The sequence below is a fragment of the Bombus pyrosoma genome, linkage group LG8 (assembly GCF_014825855.1).
Source record: "Bombus pyrosoma isolate SC7728 linkage group LG8, ASM1482585v1, whole genome shotgun sequence".
NCBI lineage: Eukaryota > Metazoa > Arthropoda > Insecta > Hymenoptera > Apidae > Bombus > Bombus pyrosoma.
Genome location: NC_057777.1, coordinates 3,930,257 through 3,945,198, shown reverse-complemented (window position 1 = coordinate 3,945,198; position 14,942 = coordinate 3,930,257). Strand labels below are relative to the sequence as shown.

At 40.8% G+C, this 14,942-nt stretch overlaps 1 protein-coding gene across 3 annotated transcripts in view; it reads right to left on the bottom strand.

Annotated features, from left to right (window-relative positions):
- The window catches only part of LOC122570445 (optomotor-blind protein), a 168,035-nt gene that overhangs the window by 16,868 nt on the left and 136,225 nt on the right, over positions 1–14,942 (bottom strand). For all 3 annotated transcript variants that reach the window (XM_043732766.1, XM_043732767.1, XM_043732768.1), the window contains exons 5-6: positions 3,703–3,849; positions 567–643 (exon numbers count right to left, since the gene is read on the bottom strand). In XM_043732766.1, the coding sequence (XP_043588701.1) occupies positions 567–643; positions 3,703–3,849 (224 nt within the window). The remainder of the gene's footprint in view (positions 1–566; positions 644–3,702; positions 3,850–14,942) is intronic.

Below are 14,942 nucleotides of genomic sequence, written 5' to 3'. Positions count from 1 at the left end.
CGAGGATCGAGGGGAGAGCATGGTAAGCTCGACGATCAATTAGGTCCATCTAGAAGACAGGATCTGGAATTGCTTTTTGTTCGATGGGCTTACGATCCGGAGAGAGGGTAGACTATTACGCGGTTGCCCCTTTCAGCTGGTTTCTAAAGGACCATTTTTTTTGGTTTCTGTTCTTTAATGCGAGAAAATTAGAGTTTTCTAATTTTTGTGAATTTTTATCCACTATAAATTCGTTTGCTCGTTTCTAAAGAGGATTGGAAATATTTATCGATGACAATTTCGATACAGGGAATTAAAATTAGAGCTGTTTCTGTAGGCTAATGGTTTTGGTAAAATATCTATATTTTATATTACTTTGTTTATCATTCTATAATTGAAATATAATAATTCGCGGTTGGTTAATTGGAATTGGGTTTTTCCCAAGGAATTTACCATTCGTTATCCGATGAATTTCATCTTCTGACAATGATATCATTAAAATAGTAAACTGAACGAAAATATTTTAGAATTTTAAGCAACAGCTTTTATTTTCTCTACTTTAATGAAATTTTGAAAGCGATACTCACTTTTTCTCGCGCTTCCCCGCCCCCGTGTCCCGAAATCCCTTCGCGAACGGGTTGTTGTCGATCTTCAGCTGGGTGATCTGCAACAAAAGGGAATTACAATGCTACGGCATTTCGTTAATGAGATATCGACATTTGCGAGTAACACAAAACCGAGAATAATTAATCGAATATGCTGTCAGTGTTGGACAAAGGCCTCATTAACAAACGTACCGGCAAGAGATCATTTCGACAATACTGTTACACATCCCTATACATTTTGCTTAAATAAATGGAAACTCTGTTTCCACAATGTCTTCAACAATTCATTTCACATATTACGTCAAATTACGATAAAACAGATTTAAAAATTTAACGCAAATATCTTCATTCTATTATCTCAATACACAACTTAATTTCTATAATTCCTATAAATAATATCTTACAATAATAATATCTTAAAATAATAAATTCCGAGATGTAAAATAAAAACCCTGACCCTACGAAAGAAACCTATTGTTCATAGTCACGTCCGATTTCCGTAACAGATACATTGGAAAATTTCAAAAAAAAAAAAAAACATATCTTCAACCTATTAGCTCAATATTATTCAACGCCCCTTTAATTTATGTAAATAGTACAGCTCTTCCTTCGATAACGAATATAATAACGAAATTTCAATAACGAAATACGTAAAATTTGCATCCAAGTATGAATTAAACGCAGTTGTTTAAATAAAATATGAATTTATATAATGAGATTTTATGTTCCGATTGCCTTCACAGATACATTATGCTACCTTCTCCAATTGAAAACGAATCTCAAGGAATACTGAAAATCTCAGTAAACGTTTAAAAAATAAAAAAGCACAGTAGTTGTCAGCTTTCCATTCCCATTAGAAAAACACAAATCTCTTCAACGATCAACGTTGAAAACTTAGCCGAAAGTTTGCAAAGAATAAAATCACACTGAGAAAAGAAAACTCCGCTGGAGATCGATGCAACGGCAGAAATCTGAACCAATGGACAATTTTTTCGTTGGTCCAGATCCGGTTAATTAAAATCGCCTTTGGCGCGTAGAATGGCCAGATGGTTCCCGGAAGCTGCTTGCTTCCCGGTACGCGTTATTCTTGATTCTTGCGCGCGGGCGCAAAAGGGGCCCCTTGTCCGTATTTTTCGTCGCGCGATTCTTCCCTCTCCCGTTATCGCCTCTGTTTCCCGGTATCTCCTGCTTGCCAGAAGAAAGATATCGCCTATGTGGATCTTTTCGAGTGGCCTGGTGGCCCTTCTGAGTTTCTCGAAACCCGGCTGATCTCGCCGGTTGTTTCGTGGGATCGTCGATTCCTCGTAACTTGGACCGATCGTTGCGGCATTTGATTATTGAAAAAGAGTTCTGGGAAAGAATGATCGCGTACAGAGGGTGGGACAATGGATGTCGAAACGATTACGGTGGACTCGTGGTAGAAGTTAGTGGAAATAACGGGGCTATGTGAATAACCTGGAGATAAGGGTGTGATAACGTATCTTTCCCCTTTGGCTTTCGAACGAATTTCTTATAGAAATTAAAGAAGGGTGAATAACATTCAGTTTCGACAGAGCGACAATATTTTCTTAGATTATAGAATTTGTTTGTAAAAATATTTGTAAAGATATATTTGTAAAAATTGAAGACTGGTGACCAGATGGAACGACGCTTATGCTAAATTTATTTTGTTACGAGTGTAATCGAAATGAACATGTATACAGAGATTTGTTTTATCTACTAGATATCGTGACGAGTATTATGCTTTGAACATTTTATGCGTCTTTACATACTGCGCTTTCTATGCTTCTTTCTACGGATTTGGATTTTTTTTTTTAAATTAATAAATTAAATTGCATGAGAACACCTTTTTACTTTTTAAAATGTACCTAATTACTATAGAAATCAAAGCGTTTGAGTAATATCTTTTCTTATAAAAACTATTATCCCAAATTCTGGAATTTACTCGGATAGAGTTAAAGGCGATGTCAAGGTTTGTTTGATTTTTAGGTGACACCGTGATCCTACATTGAATTGCCAAAGGGTTGATAAAAATTAAAAAGCAATGTAATTTGTAACTGGAATATTCTTTACTCTAATTGACGCAACCCCGAATTTGTCGATTAATTCTTTGCTTTGTTTTTCGCCGTAATTTCGCGAACAAACGATTGGAAGCTTGTTAATTAAATTGTCGAGGTTGGGCTGCAACCCGACCGTTAATTACAACATTTTCTTTAATTAATTTAATTAATTCGATACCCGGCCCTACCGGCTCGGTCCTAAACTTCGATAATTAATATGCAAAGGTAATGGCTCGATAATAAATTTCCAATAAAGAAACGGATAACGCTGTTACACTCAATCACCTTTGCACACACGAATAATGGCACTAAATATTAATTAATATGTTAATCAACTATTCTATGAAATACATCTCTCCAATGCCTATTACGATTTCCTCTTCATAAGATACCTCAACTATTTAAAATTTCCCGCCTTTTTCATCATCATCATGTTCCCCTATAACCTTCAATTATGAATCGAACCGTAATATTAAAAAAAAAAAAAAAAACTAGTACTGAAATATCCTACATAATCCACCTTATTCACCATTTCGTTTTAAAAACAGAGGATAGTTACGCAAATTCATATTTTTTCATATCATATTCATATTTCTATAATAAATAATAGTAGTTCCGCTAAATATTCTAACGTTGACTTGCGTGTTTTATATATCTTTCTATTTTACCCGAGTTTCGCGTATCTTCGCACCTTCAAACTCTCTACAAGTGCACAAAAACTCTAAGTATAAGCCCCTTTCCCCCGCAAGCTCCTCAATAAAAGCCGCGATCGATCCCCGAAACCCCTGTCTATAGAAGCGAAAATAAAAAAAGAAAAAATCCCTATAAACCTGAGAAAGTCTCCAGACGACAATTTCCACCTGGAAACTTTTCTGCGTGGTAGAGACGAGCAAAAGAGACTGAAATCGAACAAAAGCGTCGTCTCGACAAAAGGCCAGAGTCGATCAGAGAGTTCGTCGAGACCAGCTAGACTAACGAGTTTTCCCCTAGCGTTTTCACAGACTCGACCGAGTCTGCCGCCAGACGTTAACGGAAGTAGGAAGCAGACGTTCACTCACCTTCTCGTTCTGATAAGCGGTCACCGCGATAAACTCCGTCTCCTTGAAAACGTAACTCCTGAACGTCGAGTAGGGAAGCTTCAGGATGTCGTTGGCCCGCACCAGGTGAAACCTCGGCTGGTACTTGTGCATCGAGTTCAATATCGTCTGAAACAACCAATGGACCGTACATTGGGACAGACTGTTTCAGCTCTGAGCTCGTGCTCGCAATCGTTTCTCATTCTCTCTTCCTCTCTCGAGCGTGCTTTTCAGGAAATCGACTGGCCGCCACGAGCAAAACCGCCTCCGCGTACAGGTTATCTGTGTAGGTTGGCAACACTGCTGGGAATACCTTAATGGCGGATCTGGATCGTGGAGATTCGTTTTGGATTAGAAAATATTTTTATGTGGGAATTTACGATACCAGCGTTTGATAATTTATCGAGATTACTGGACAGTTTTTTATCGGCGACGGAATTTTTTACTAGATACAGAATACGGAGAAGTCTAACTAGGGAATTTAATAATTTCTAGATATGCGACTTTTGGTAATGGAAATTCTCACTAGACGTGGAATACGGCGAATATCATTTAGCAAAAGGTGAAACGTGAAGATTTAATTTTTGGAAATTTTCCTTGGAAGCTTACGCGCTTTCGATACTAATTGAAAATGACTGAACGATTTCTTTTAGACAAAATAATGTCTCGTTGATTGAATCTTACGGTAGATGAATTTTATTTTGGAAGATGATTATAAATGATTGATCTGTACGGTAGACAAAATTTAATTTGGAAATTTAATAAACTTAGACGCGATCTAAATGTTTTTCCATAGACATATTCTCAATATTAATAGAGGAACTTTCAAATAAAATAAAATTCAATTTTTTCCCATCTTTGTTTTTACCTTCTTCGGAAATTTACAGTCAGTGTCGGTCGATTTCGCTTTCAACTTGCTCCAACATCAGCCCACCACGAATATACTAGTCGAACACGATTCGAAAATTTACTTGCACCGAAGTATCGTCGATTTCTATGCGAATCAAACTTTCCAGTTACGTGAAACGACGTTTTGTTCGCTAATATATTATAAGCGATGGGCTGCTACAAACAAGCCAGATATCCCAGCAGAAGGGAGAAACCACGAGAAAGAGGAAAAGCAGGACAGAAGAGACACGAATTCTAGTCGGAGTTTATCATGCTCGTGGCATTCCGAAAGCGCGGTTTACAGATTGAGAAGATTATTTCGCAAAGCGGCATAATCGTTGCTCAAGTTGCATCATGCACCGCTGATCGACTCGTATAAACTCGTTCTAAAGCTCGTCTTTCTTTCATTTGTAAAACCAATGTCTCCGCCACGACGATGACGACTATCGTTCTTATACCTTATGCCAATCGTATCACCTCGATTTCTCAATTTTACCCTCAATCTTACCGTCGTTAGCCTCCAATTTCCTTACTATTTTAAAAATCACGTTACGCAACAATCGTTTATTACTTTTTGATCTGACTTGAAACCAAGAAGAAAAAAGAAGAAAGAAAGAAAGAAAGAAAGAGGATATAAGAAACGTATAAAAGCGATAATAATTTTGTCAATATTCTTCGCTACATTTATTTATGAAGTACACAACCCCGTGATTTAATTGAATATAATTCTTCAGCGATATAGCACTCGTGGTACATATGCACAGCATACATGTGATATAATGAATATTTTCGAACCAATTAAAATCTGTTGGACAAGAACCAAGAATGCTAAAGTACCTCTGCTGCGTTTCTAAAAAAAGAACAAAAATTGGCGTCCGCGTCCTTTCCTTTTGGAACGCCTCAGTTATTTTCCAAGTTTCCCTAAATATCATAAATAGACGGCGAAATCTGAAAATGCAAAATTGCCCAGGCTGCACGTAACATAGAAAGATACACAGGGTATGCAAAGTGCAAGGTTTTCTATAATAATATTCGATAGGCGAGAGAATGTCCTTTTCTTTTTTTTTTTATTCGTCTAATTATATTCTCAAAAATCACGAAGTTGCAAAAAATCGGCGGTCTAATTGGAGGTAGCGGAGAAATCTGAAGGATCACGGAGAACTGTAGGATCCGGAGGGCACGTGAGAATAAGAAGCTTCGCGAGGCCGCTTTTTGAAAGAGACGCCGGCGCAATCTCAGTTTTTAATGGCGAACGCTTTAAGAGCGATTCGTGGCAAAATAAAACGATCGGTTCGCTTTTAGTCGCGTCTGGTTGCACGCGCGCCGACGATGCAAATGGCGCGGTAGCAGCTAACAAGATTGCACAGGACATTCCATCGTGGAATGGACGCAGCTTCGTTGGCGTCTCGATAAATCTACGTTCCATCCTGGAGTCGCGGTAATTACACCGTGGAATTTTCGTAATGGAGAACAGCAGGCCGGTTACTATTTTATAAGAAGACGGCCGTGGCGAACGATCCTCCGCTTCTGACGAATGAACTTTCAATGGAACGCCATTTTTCGTTATTTGTATTAAACTTTTGTGTTTTTCAATCCCATCGCTCTTCACCGATAAATATTCAGCACCGTCTATGGACAAATATTTATACAAAGAACGAGGATATACTCTGTCTATTACAAAACGCAGGAGTGGAAGAAATTATACCGCTTAATGGAAAACCATTTTTGTTATGTTATGTATATTGGACTTTTGTGTTCTTTAAATCCTTGTCTCTTTTTTCTTTTTTTTTTTTTTTATTGATGAAATAAATATTCAGATTTATTAGATTCGATCTTTAACAAGGATCGAACGACGAAGGCGTGTCTGTGACAAAATGTAGGATCGGGAGAAATTATGGTAATCCTAAGAGGAAACTTAAGCATCGGACTCTTTTATCGTCCCTTTGAATCAAATTCGCCATTAGACACACTCTTATTCCATCGTTATATCTGATCGTGTGGATGTAAGTATTACATAAATCGTCATCGATTGGATTCGAAGCTTGAAGCTAGAAGATAAGAACGTTTCTCATCGAGCTATTATAATTCAATGGCGCTAACACATCATACGTATCTTTTGTATCTAAACATGATTTTACGATATTTTTATAATATTCAGGCTGTGATTAAAAATGAGGAAATTTGAGAAAAAGAAGCTTCCGTAATCATTCGAAATCATACACGAATATAATAATTCACGTATACAGATTTATCATGTATGTACAAATGAAATTATCTCAAAATTCTGAATTTGCATAAAGAGCGGCAGTTTAATTACAGCGAATGTTACACTTTTTCTACACGTGCTTCCTCATCGCGTGTATTTTGCATATTCTTTACCATCGTATTTCCCATGAACGCATAGAAATCCCATTCGTAATCAGCATCCAACCACCTCCAACCGCCTCCACCTTCAGCCCAGAAAGCTTGCCTAGCCGACAACGAACGATAAAACGAAGCAACAAAAACTCATCCATCTTGTCAGGCAAAGGACATCGCGCGACGTTTCTTGTCCGCGCCCACGTCATCCGCTCTGAGAAGCCAAAGTCCTCGAAAACGGACGTTGGTTAGAAACGAAAGGGGAGGACGAAGGGCAAAGGTCCGCGCGATAACGGCCCGGCAAAGAGAGAAACGGTGTCCAATGGAACTGTGGATAGCGAAGGATGAAGAAGAGAAGGGGAATAGCTGCGACGGATCCGGCAATAAATAAAACGGCGCGCGTCCAACGTGGAAATCGCGATCACGCGAAAGAGAGAAGCTGGCTGGCCCGCGGCGGCCGCCATTACGCGCGGCTCTGCACAAAGAGGAAATAATTAGCGCTGCTCGACTGATAAGCCGGCCAATCTAGGCGCTTGTCATTAGCCTATCAAAGCCGAATACCAGCGAGTCTTCTTGCTCTTTTATTTACGATCCGCCTCGACTCGGTTTCGTTCGAAGCTTCGAGTTGGCAAAAGTTGGCGTTTCTGCTATCTTCGTTCCCTCTGCTGGACCTTCGGCCTCGACACGCCTCCGGCGCCGTGGAAAATATGTGCGAACGTAGATCGCTGCAATTAGTACTTCTCCTCGGTTTAATCGCGTACCCGAGCTTCCCGCTTTTCTTTTCCCAAGAATTCGGCTCTGACTCTCCGCAGAAGATTCTCTGAGGCGTTCGGGTTGAATTGGAATCGTTTCTTTACACGGTGTCTTTTATTATCGAATCGATGAAATCGATGGCTTGTTTGAGGATAAATTGAACGAACATGGAGAAGTTTAATCGCGACGATTTCGAACGGACGACGAAATGGAAGTCGGGAAATTGTTGAAGTCAATTTTGATAGTAAATATTCGTTGTGCTTTGTTATAATTCTATGTTGAGTACGAGAGCTTCGTTTGTTACACTGTAGCAGGACGATATAATCTTTAAATGAAATTATTCAGTCACGTTAACACCTAAAACGTCGTGAAGTCAGCTCGAAAGCAACCTTACAGCGTCATCATCCGTTCCAAACCCACGAAACAATCGTCCACCTACATTTTCAGCCCTCCAATAATCGACTAGCGTACTAGATCCACGCGTACTAGACATGATCGATCTCTCAGAACACGAGAAACAAATCTGTCGTATATAGGTGCCAGGAAATATCAAAAAACGACCAGCTCTTGAACAGCCAGCCACAACGAGCGCTACGCTTAGAACGTTTCAGATACGCACTCCGCTGTACTTCCGCGATTTTAGATTTCCCGTAAACGATAATTTAATCGTACAAATATAGCAAGACGTTGCATAGAAGTTAGTAGCGCGAGCGTAAAGGAACTGGAAAGCAGCGAAGCCAAGGTACGAGGAGAGGAGGCTGGTCATGGAGACGACTCCGGCGACTTACATACGTATCGTGCCGCGTGAATTGACCGGCCAGATAAAAGGGGTGGGAGAGACGGACACCGGAGGCAGGAAAGGGGGAGGCCGAGGAAAGTGAGAGAATATCCTGGCCGACACAGAAGCCGACGCTGCTAATGACTCTGTCCGCGGTAATCTCCGGGTGTTATCTGTCCTGGCTACCTGGGGCCCACCTACTTCGAATCACGAACCTGCACACGCTTCCACCTCGTTTCCTGCCGATCAGTCGCCGCTCGAACGCGCGTCGTTCTCCGCTTCCAACGACTTTGCCCCGACAACACGACCACTGGTAGCACTTTAAGCTCGCTGCTGATTATTTCCCTGGTTGATCGCTTGCCTCTTTTTCTTTCAGCTCCACGTTGTAAAGTTAAAGGATGGAGGGTTATGGGTGGCGGATTTCGGAGACGCAATCTGAGATGGTGAGTCGCGGTGCATTTATAGACCAGCTCTTTCAATATTATCAGAGCGCGGATTTTTACGTATTTCAAATTTCAAGGAAAATGTAAAGATGCACAAGTGTACGGAATTCTCGTAAGGCGCAAGGTAACGCGAAGAAATCTTTCGTCGTTGTATACTACGATAATAGTAGGCGTATACTACAACATCTTTGGATCGATAGAGATCCGCGAAGAAAATCAGCCGGAAAATTGATCTTGCCTCTCGAGTTCAACATCAAGAAGAAACCATAGAACTCGATCGTTCTCTCGAAAGGAAATGTTAATGTCTGTTCGAACGTCGGCGAAAGCCAAAATAATTCACGCGAGATGGTTCTTCGCCGAAACAGTAAATCAAAAACACTATACTCGTCTTCCGTAGGTACACGATGATCTCCACTCGAAGCCAAGCAACATCCACCAATATCAAACACTCGATCCCTGCTAATCCCCTATATTCCAAATGGAGTAAGACGTTCCAGCTTCCTACTCAACTTCCTAAGCCAACAAAGCGAGAGTACAGATTCTATAAGAGGAATTCCACGGCGGACACGCGTAGTCAGCGAGGTCCTGGCCGCGTTGTTTGGTCAACCGATCTTACAGAAGGGCAAACAAGTCTCTCTGAACGCCGAAAGGGTTTGCCGGCGAAGGCTGCACGTCATCGACGGCTTCTTTCCGCGCGGAAAGTCGCGCGGCGAGAGAAGCGGACAAACGTGGAGACAAAGAGGTGCCCTCCAACCCTCGTTCTCCCACTCTCTTCCTTTCTGTTTCTTTCTCGCCGCGGCTCGAGGCGGCCCTTTTCACTTTGAGGGTTAAGAAGTTAGCTGATGGTTCGAGGATTACTTAGACTCCGTACATAAGGCAACTGTGCGCAGTTAGTTTGCGGTGCACACAGCCTCTGAAACGACCGGAGAGAGCTTCCTTCGCCTTTTTTCCTCTCTCGGTTTTCCCAACGACCGCCTTTCTCCCACTGAACTCGGACTCGGCGACGCTTCTGACGACTTGCCGTTGCCCCGCTCTCCGCTTCAGGATTTCGTTGTTTCCCCGGATTTTTGCCATTTTCGGTTTTAGAAGCGTGTCATCGTGTTCCGAGGAATTTTTTAGGCTCGGGTGCCAATTCTGCGAAGTGGCGGACGAAGGAAAGTTTAAACATCATTTCAATTTTATGGTACTTTGAGAAAATGGACTTTTATTTCACAAGAGCAGCGAATAAACGCGATACGATATCCCGAAATGGATAGTTGGGTTAACAGGGTGAAAAGTATCTGGTACAAAGTTACCAATACTGATACGTCAGTGATAATTTCAAACTTTCTTTTTGTTGTACGTTGTCAAATAGTTTTCCGAGTTAGGCATGATATAATAATGCATTGTTCTGTCTAACAAAATGAATAATACATATTGCCATAAAATAATATAATTTGTTTTATCGCTGCAAGATGGATCAGACGTAATTCGATAAAATAATATAAAACAAAGAATGCTATTCTGTTATTTCCTTATAAAACGAAAGAAGCTTTTGGGACAATCTAATACTATTCTTCTGTATTATTCTAAGCTTCGAATGATTCCACATGGCAAGCTTTCGGTGCTACCATACGAAAAGTAAGATAATTTTAGTGTTTACTATAGCGTGGTTCAGTGAAAATGGAAGGTTACTTTATGGGAAGCGAGAAACTTACTCCCTAGACTGTTTCGCAAGAATGAGCAGAAATATCAACATTACCTGAAACCATTATTTATCTATTATCACTCATTTTAAAACTATCATTATTACGCTATTGCATAAAAGCAGAAGGTTACTTTGTAAGAAATTCGTAACGTCATTTCGCAAATTGTTTCACAGAAATCCTCAGCATCTACTCGTTGCAACTCGTATTACCCAATGTCCCTAAACAACGCCTAATCGTCAAATCCAGGCACCGGCGACTCTCGCAGAGCCTTGAGAGCCCATCTCACTCCGAACCTGTCGTGCAACGTGTCTCGAACAACCAACATGTCCGAAACATCTGCAATTAACTCGTTCCTCTCCTTCCATGTCTACTTCTGGCTAATCGCTATAACTAAAAAGGTAGGTCGAAGAAGAAGCTCGTGTCTGTGGCGCGCGCGAGAGAAAGCTCAGAAAGAGGAGAAAGAAAAAGGAAAGAGGAAGAAGTCGGAAGAAGGAAAAAATAAGTCCATGGGAAGAACCTAAGGGGGTAGAAAAGACGTTAAGCCGCACGCGTCGTGGCGAAGGGGTGGAGGAGAAAGAAGAAGGGGTGGTGGACGAAAGGGTGGCGAGAACTGTGGCGCCACCTCGGCAGGAAGCGGCAGAGGAGCGAAGGCAAGGCGCGCAGAGGGTCCTCCGCGTGTCGGGGGTGCGAGAAAGAAAAGGCGAGGCGGTGCGGCCAAGGGGGATGGAACGCGGAAGAGGAGAAGGAAGGAGGTGGTCGTCCTAGTATCGACCGGCTGAAAAAGGGGTGGATTTTTCTACCCCTGGGCGGAGGACCAGCATTAGGGGGACGTGTTCTGGACTCGATTACGACTAGCCCACCTCTGATCTCCGCAAGCCACCAGGAAACCCCTCTACCATACACTTTCACCCTGTCTCAACTTCTTTCCAAGATCCCTGTTAGGGGTTGCTTCTCCACTTTCTTTCATCTTTTTATTTTTACTTTTCCTCTTTCTGGTTTGTGCACTGTGTTTTTGGGACGTTGTCTGCGCTTGTTGAAAGTGTCGGCAGGTCTGAAGGTGAAAGTTTTTTTATGGTCGTTGTTAGTGGTTGCGTCTTGACCACGTAATATCCTTTTCTTTCCCTTTGGTTTCTGAGTTTTCAGAACTGGCTTTGGGATAATCGTCCTGGATGTTTGAAGGGTCGAAGACTGGTAGGATTTTTGTTTAACATCGATGTTAGGGTTTTGTGACTTCGTTTCATCTTTCTACGTAATTGAGATTGATTTCATTAATAGAACGTTGAGTTTACGGAAGTTCAGGTGTCGAATAATCTCAATCATTCTTTATCAGAAAACTGGCTAAATGTAATTTATACAACGGTTAAAGCCAAGCAATTTATGCAAATATTTAACAAAGTCTACTGTCACGTTTTACGACGAAACACATTCAAATTATTTTAAACGATAAAATCCCTCTCAACAATAAATCAAGCAAATTCTCGCAAATTAAAATGCCTAATATTCTGCCAATTAAAAATACACAACTCCTAGCAGGCAAACACCTCGACAATACACCTAAACAAACCTTTCAAAACCACACTGTCGTCGCTGAATAAACTAAATAACCCAAAGTAACGCTCCAAACAAGCCAACCTTCTCCTTAACAGAGGAAGAGGAAGAATAACTGGAGTTCAGAGGACCGATCTAAAGTCTAAAGTGTCTGTGAAGCGAAAATCACTGGCCCAGTCTGTCCCACGCGGCCAGCTGAATAGAAACTGTGCGAGTTAATCGGCCTGGATGAACTTCGACACCGGCTCGCTTCCCCGGAATCCAATTAATCCCCGGATCGGATCTAAGTTCGGCGAAGTGACGCGTGGGACTGTTCGCGTACCTCTTCCTCGAACGAATTACGCGTCTTCCGCGATATCGTCGTCGTCGTCGTGGTTGCTCTCTCGACGATCGTGCGCTGCAAAGAATCCGAAGAGGGAAAAGAAAAATGGATCCTCGGGGGCTTTCTCCGGCACTTTGCTCGGCCGGAAGCTAATTGGCCCGAATCGAGGGTGGCTTTTCCATCATCCGGTTCACGGCATTATGGCCGACTCGCACGTGAGCCTCGCCATCGACCAATGGGAACGCGAGTCGATGCACTCGAAGAACGGGACTCGACCGCTTCCCAACGATGTTCCTCGCCTTTCTTCCTTCCTCGCTTCCTTCCTTCGGCCTGATTCTGCCCGATCCGACGCGATAAAACCCCACGCTGAACTCGATAAACGCGTCTGATTTATCGTGAGAGAGGGTGCTTTCGAGATTTTCTAATCTTCTTAGGCAGGTCAGCCCGATGCTCGGTAATAAGCGGTTTGAAAATCCAACGATCCACGAATTAAGGAATTAAGGGATGATGCACGAGAGGGCGGTTCAGCAGAAGGGTTAGAGGTGTCGGTTTTGGTTACACAGAGACAATTTTACTCGGAGAGAATACTCTCGCTTCGATAAGTTGCTGGTCGACCGAACTATTAAGGCTGTCCGTTTCTGGTGATCGTTGCTGATCTGCCGAATCTTTGAGCATTTCAGAATTGTACCTTTAGAAGTTATTAATCAACTACTTTAAGTATTGCTACGCTACAAGTGTACGTGTATGTTTGCTTTTGACCAAATTGGTCTAAGATTTTGTGCATTATATTTTGTCAAAGCTCAAGCAAAAACGTGTTTCTTTCGTTGATAATTGAGAAGAAAGAACTTTTTCTTACGTTCGTAAAAAAGATTTTGTCTTGATCGAAAGTCTTCTGCCGAATATTTTAGCATTTCAGAATTGTACCTTAAGAAGTTATTAATCAACTACTTTAAGTATTACTACGCTACAAGTGTACGTGTATGTTTGCTTTTGACCAAATTGGTCTAAGATTTTGTGCATTATATTTTGTCAAAGCTCAAGCAAAAACGTGTTTCTTTCGTTGATAATTGAGAAGAAAGAACTTTTTCTTACGTTTGTAAAAAGGATTCTGTCTTGGTCGAACGTCTTCTGCCGAAGCAGAATAAATGTTGTTGTTTCACTGATACTCTTTTCTGTTTCCAAGAGAATAAAAGTTTCCTATTTATACAAAAGTGAAGCCAAAGTTTCACAGGATACACTTCGTTTTGTAACTATATTTTTTTCTTTTTTTTTTTGGAATAGGAAAGATAGCAGTGAAGAAATTTCTGTTATTTCGTAACTAATTGGAGATTCGAATAGTTTCGTTCGATCTTTGGATAAGACGATGGAATATCTTCGAGACCTTGCTCCTTATTCAGGAGGAATCTATCGTTGCCCGGGTTAATCGTAAATTATCAAAGCCAGTGTCGAGTGAACGGGCCACGATAGTACCTATTTAGTTTCATTCGATGATCAAAGAACCGCGTTGGGCCGATAATTTTTATCTGAGCGTGGACAGTGGTCCCATTTAGTCTTTGAAGTGCGCGTGAATTTGTGTGCAATTCCGGTGTCGAAACTAGAACCGTAGAGCGTCATAATGGAGTCAGTCAGTAGAGAAGTTACACTGATTTGATTCAGAAATTGAAAAATTAACAGATACAATCATTTTTCATGCTTTAAACTTGGAATCTACGATTCTTTATATCGTCTGCTTGCAATAAATGAACTATAATTCAACTTTAATCTAATTTTAATGTAATTTAATTTTAATATAATTTTAATGTAATTCAACTTTAATCGTGTAATTTGGTGAGAAGAAAAAAAGCTGCGATTCATAATTAAATATTAATCGAATAGTCAAGTATTAACGTAGCAATTAACGTAGCAATTTTATTATTGAAGTAATAGAAATTAACTTAGAGAATTTTTAATAAATTACGAATTAGAATGATTGGAAATATTGCTACAGGATAAGTAAATTCTCCTCGTTTAGATCGTAGGATGAGGTGATTTCGAATGTTGTTCACTCGGCTCGATCAGCACCCGGTCAACAGGGGCCAAGATTGCTGAATAAGTCGATTAGCGAATCGATTGAGGAAATTAATAATAATGAGGATGGTGGTGATTCTCGTCTCTTTTCAACAAGTTAAAACCGATTTAAAAGAACTTGGGAGAAACAAACTTGTTAATATTATCTTCGATCTTTTTCATTCACGAATGCGACATTAAATAGGTGCAAACTAAGAAAGAAAAACTAACGAGTATCTTTGAAAACTATTCGCCTTCTCTTCAACTAATCGTTCCATCATGAAAAAACAAAGAGATAAAAAGTGCCTAAAAGGTATTCGTCCCTTAACGCTTAACGCTATAACTTCTTCGCTTAACGATCGTTTCTATCGATCGTTTCATTAAGAAGAAAAGCGAAA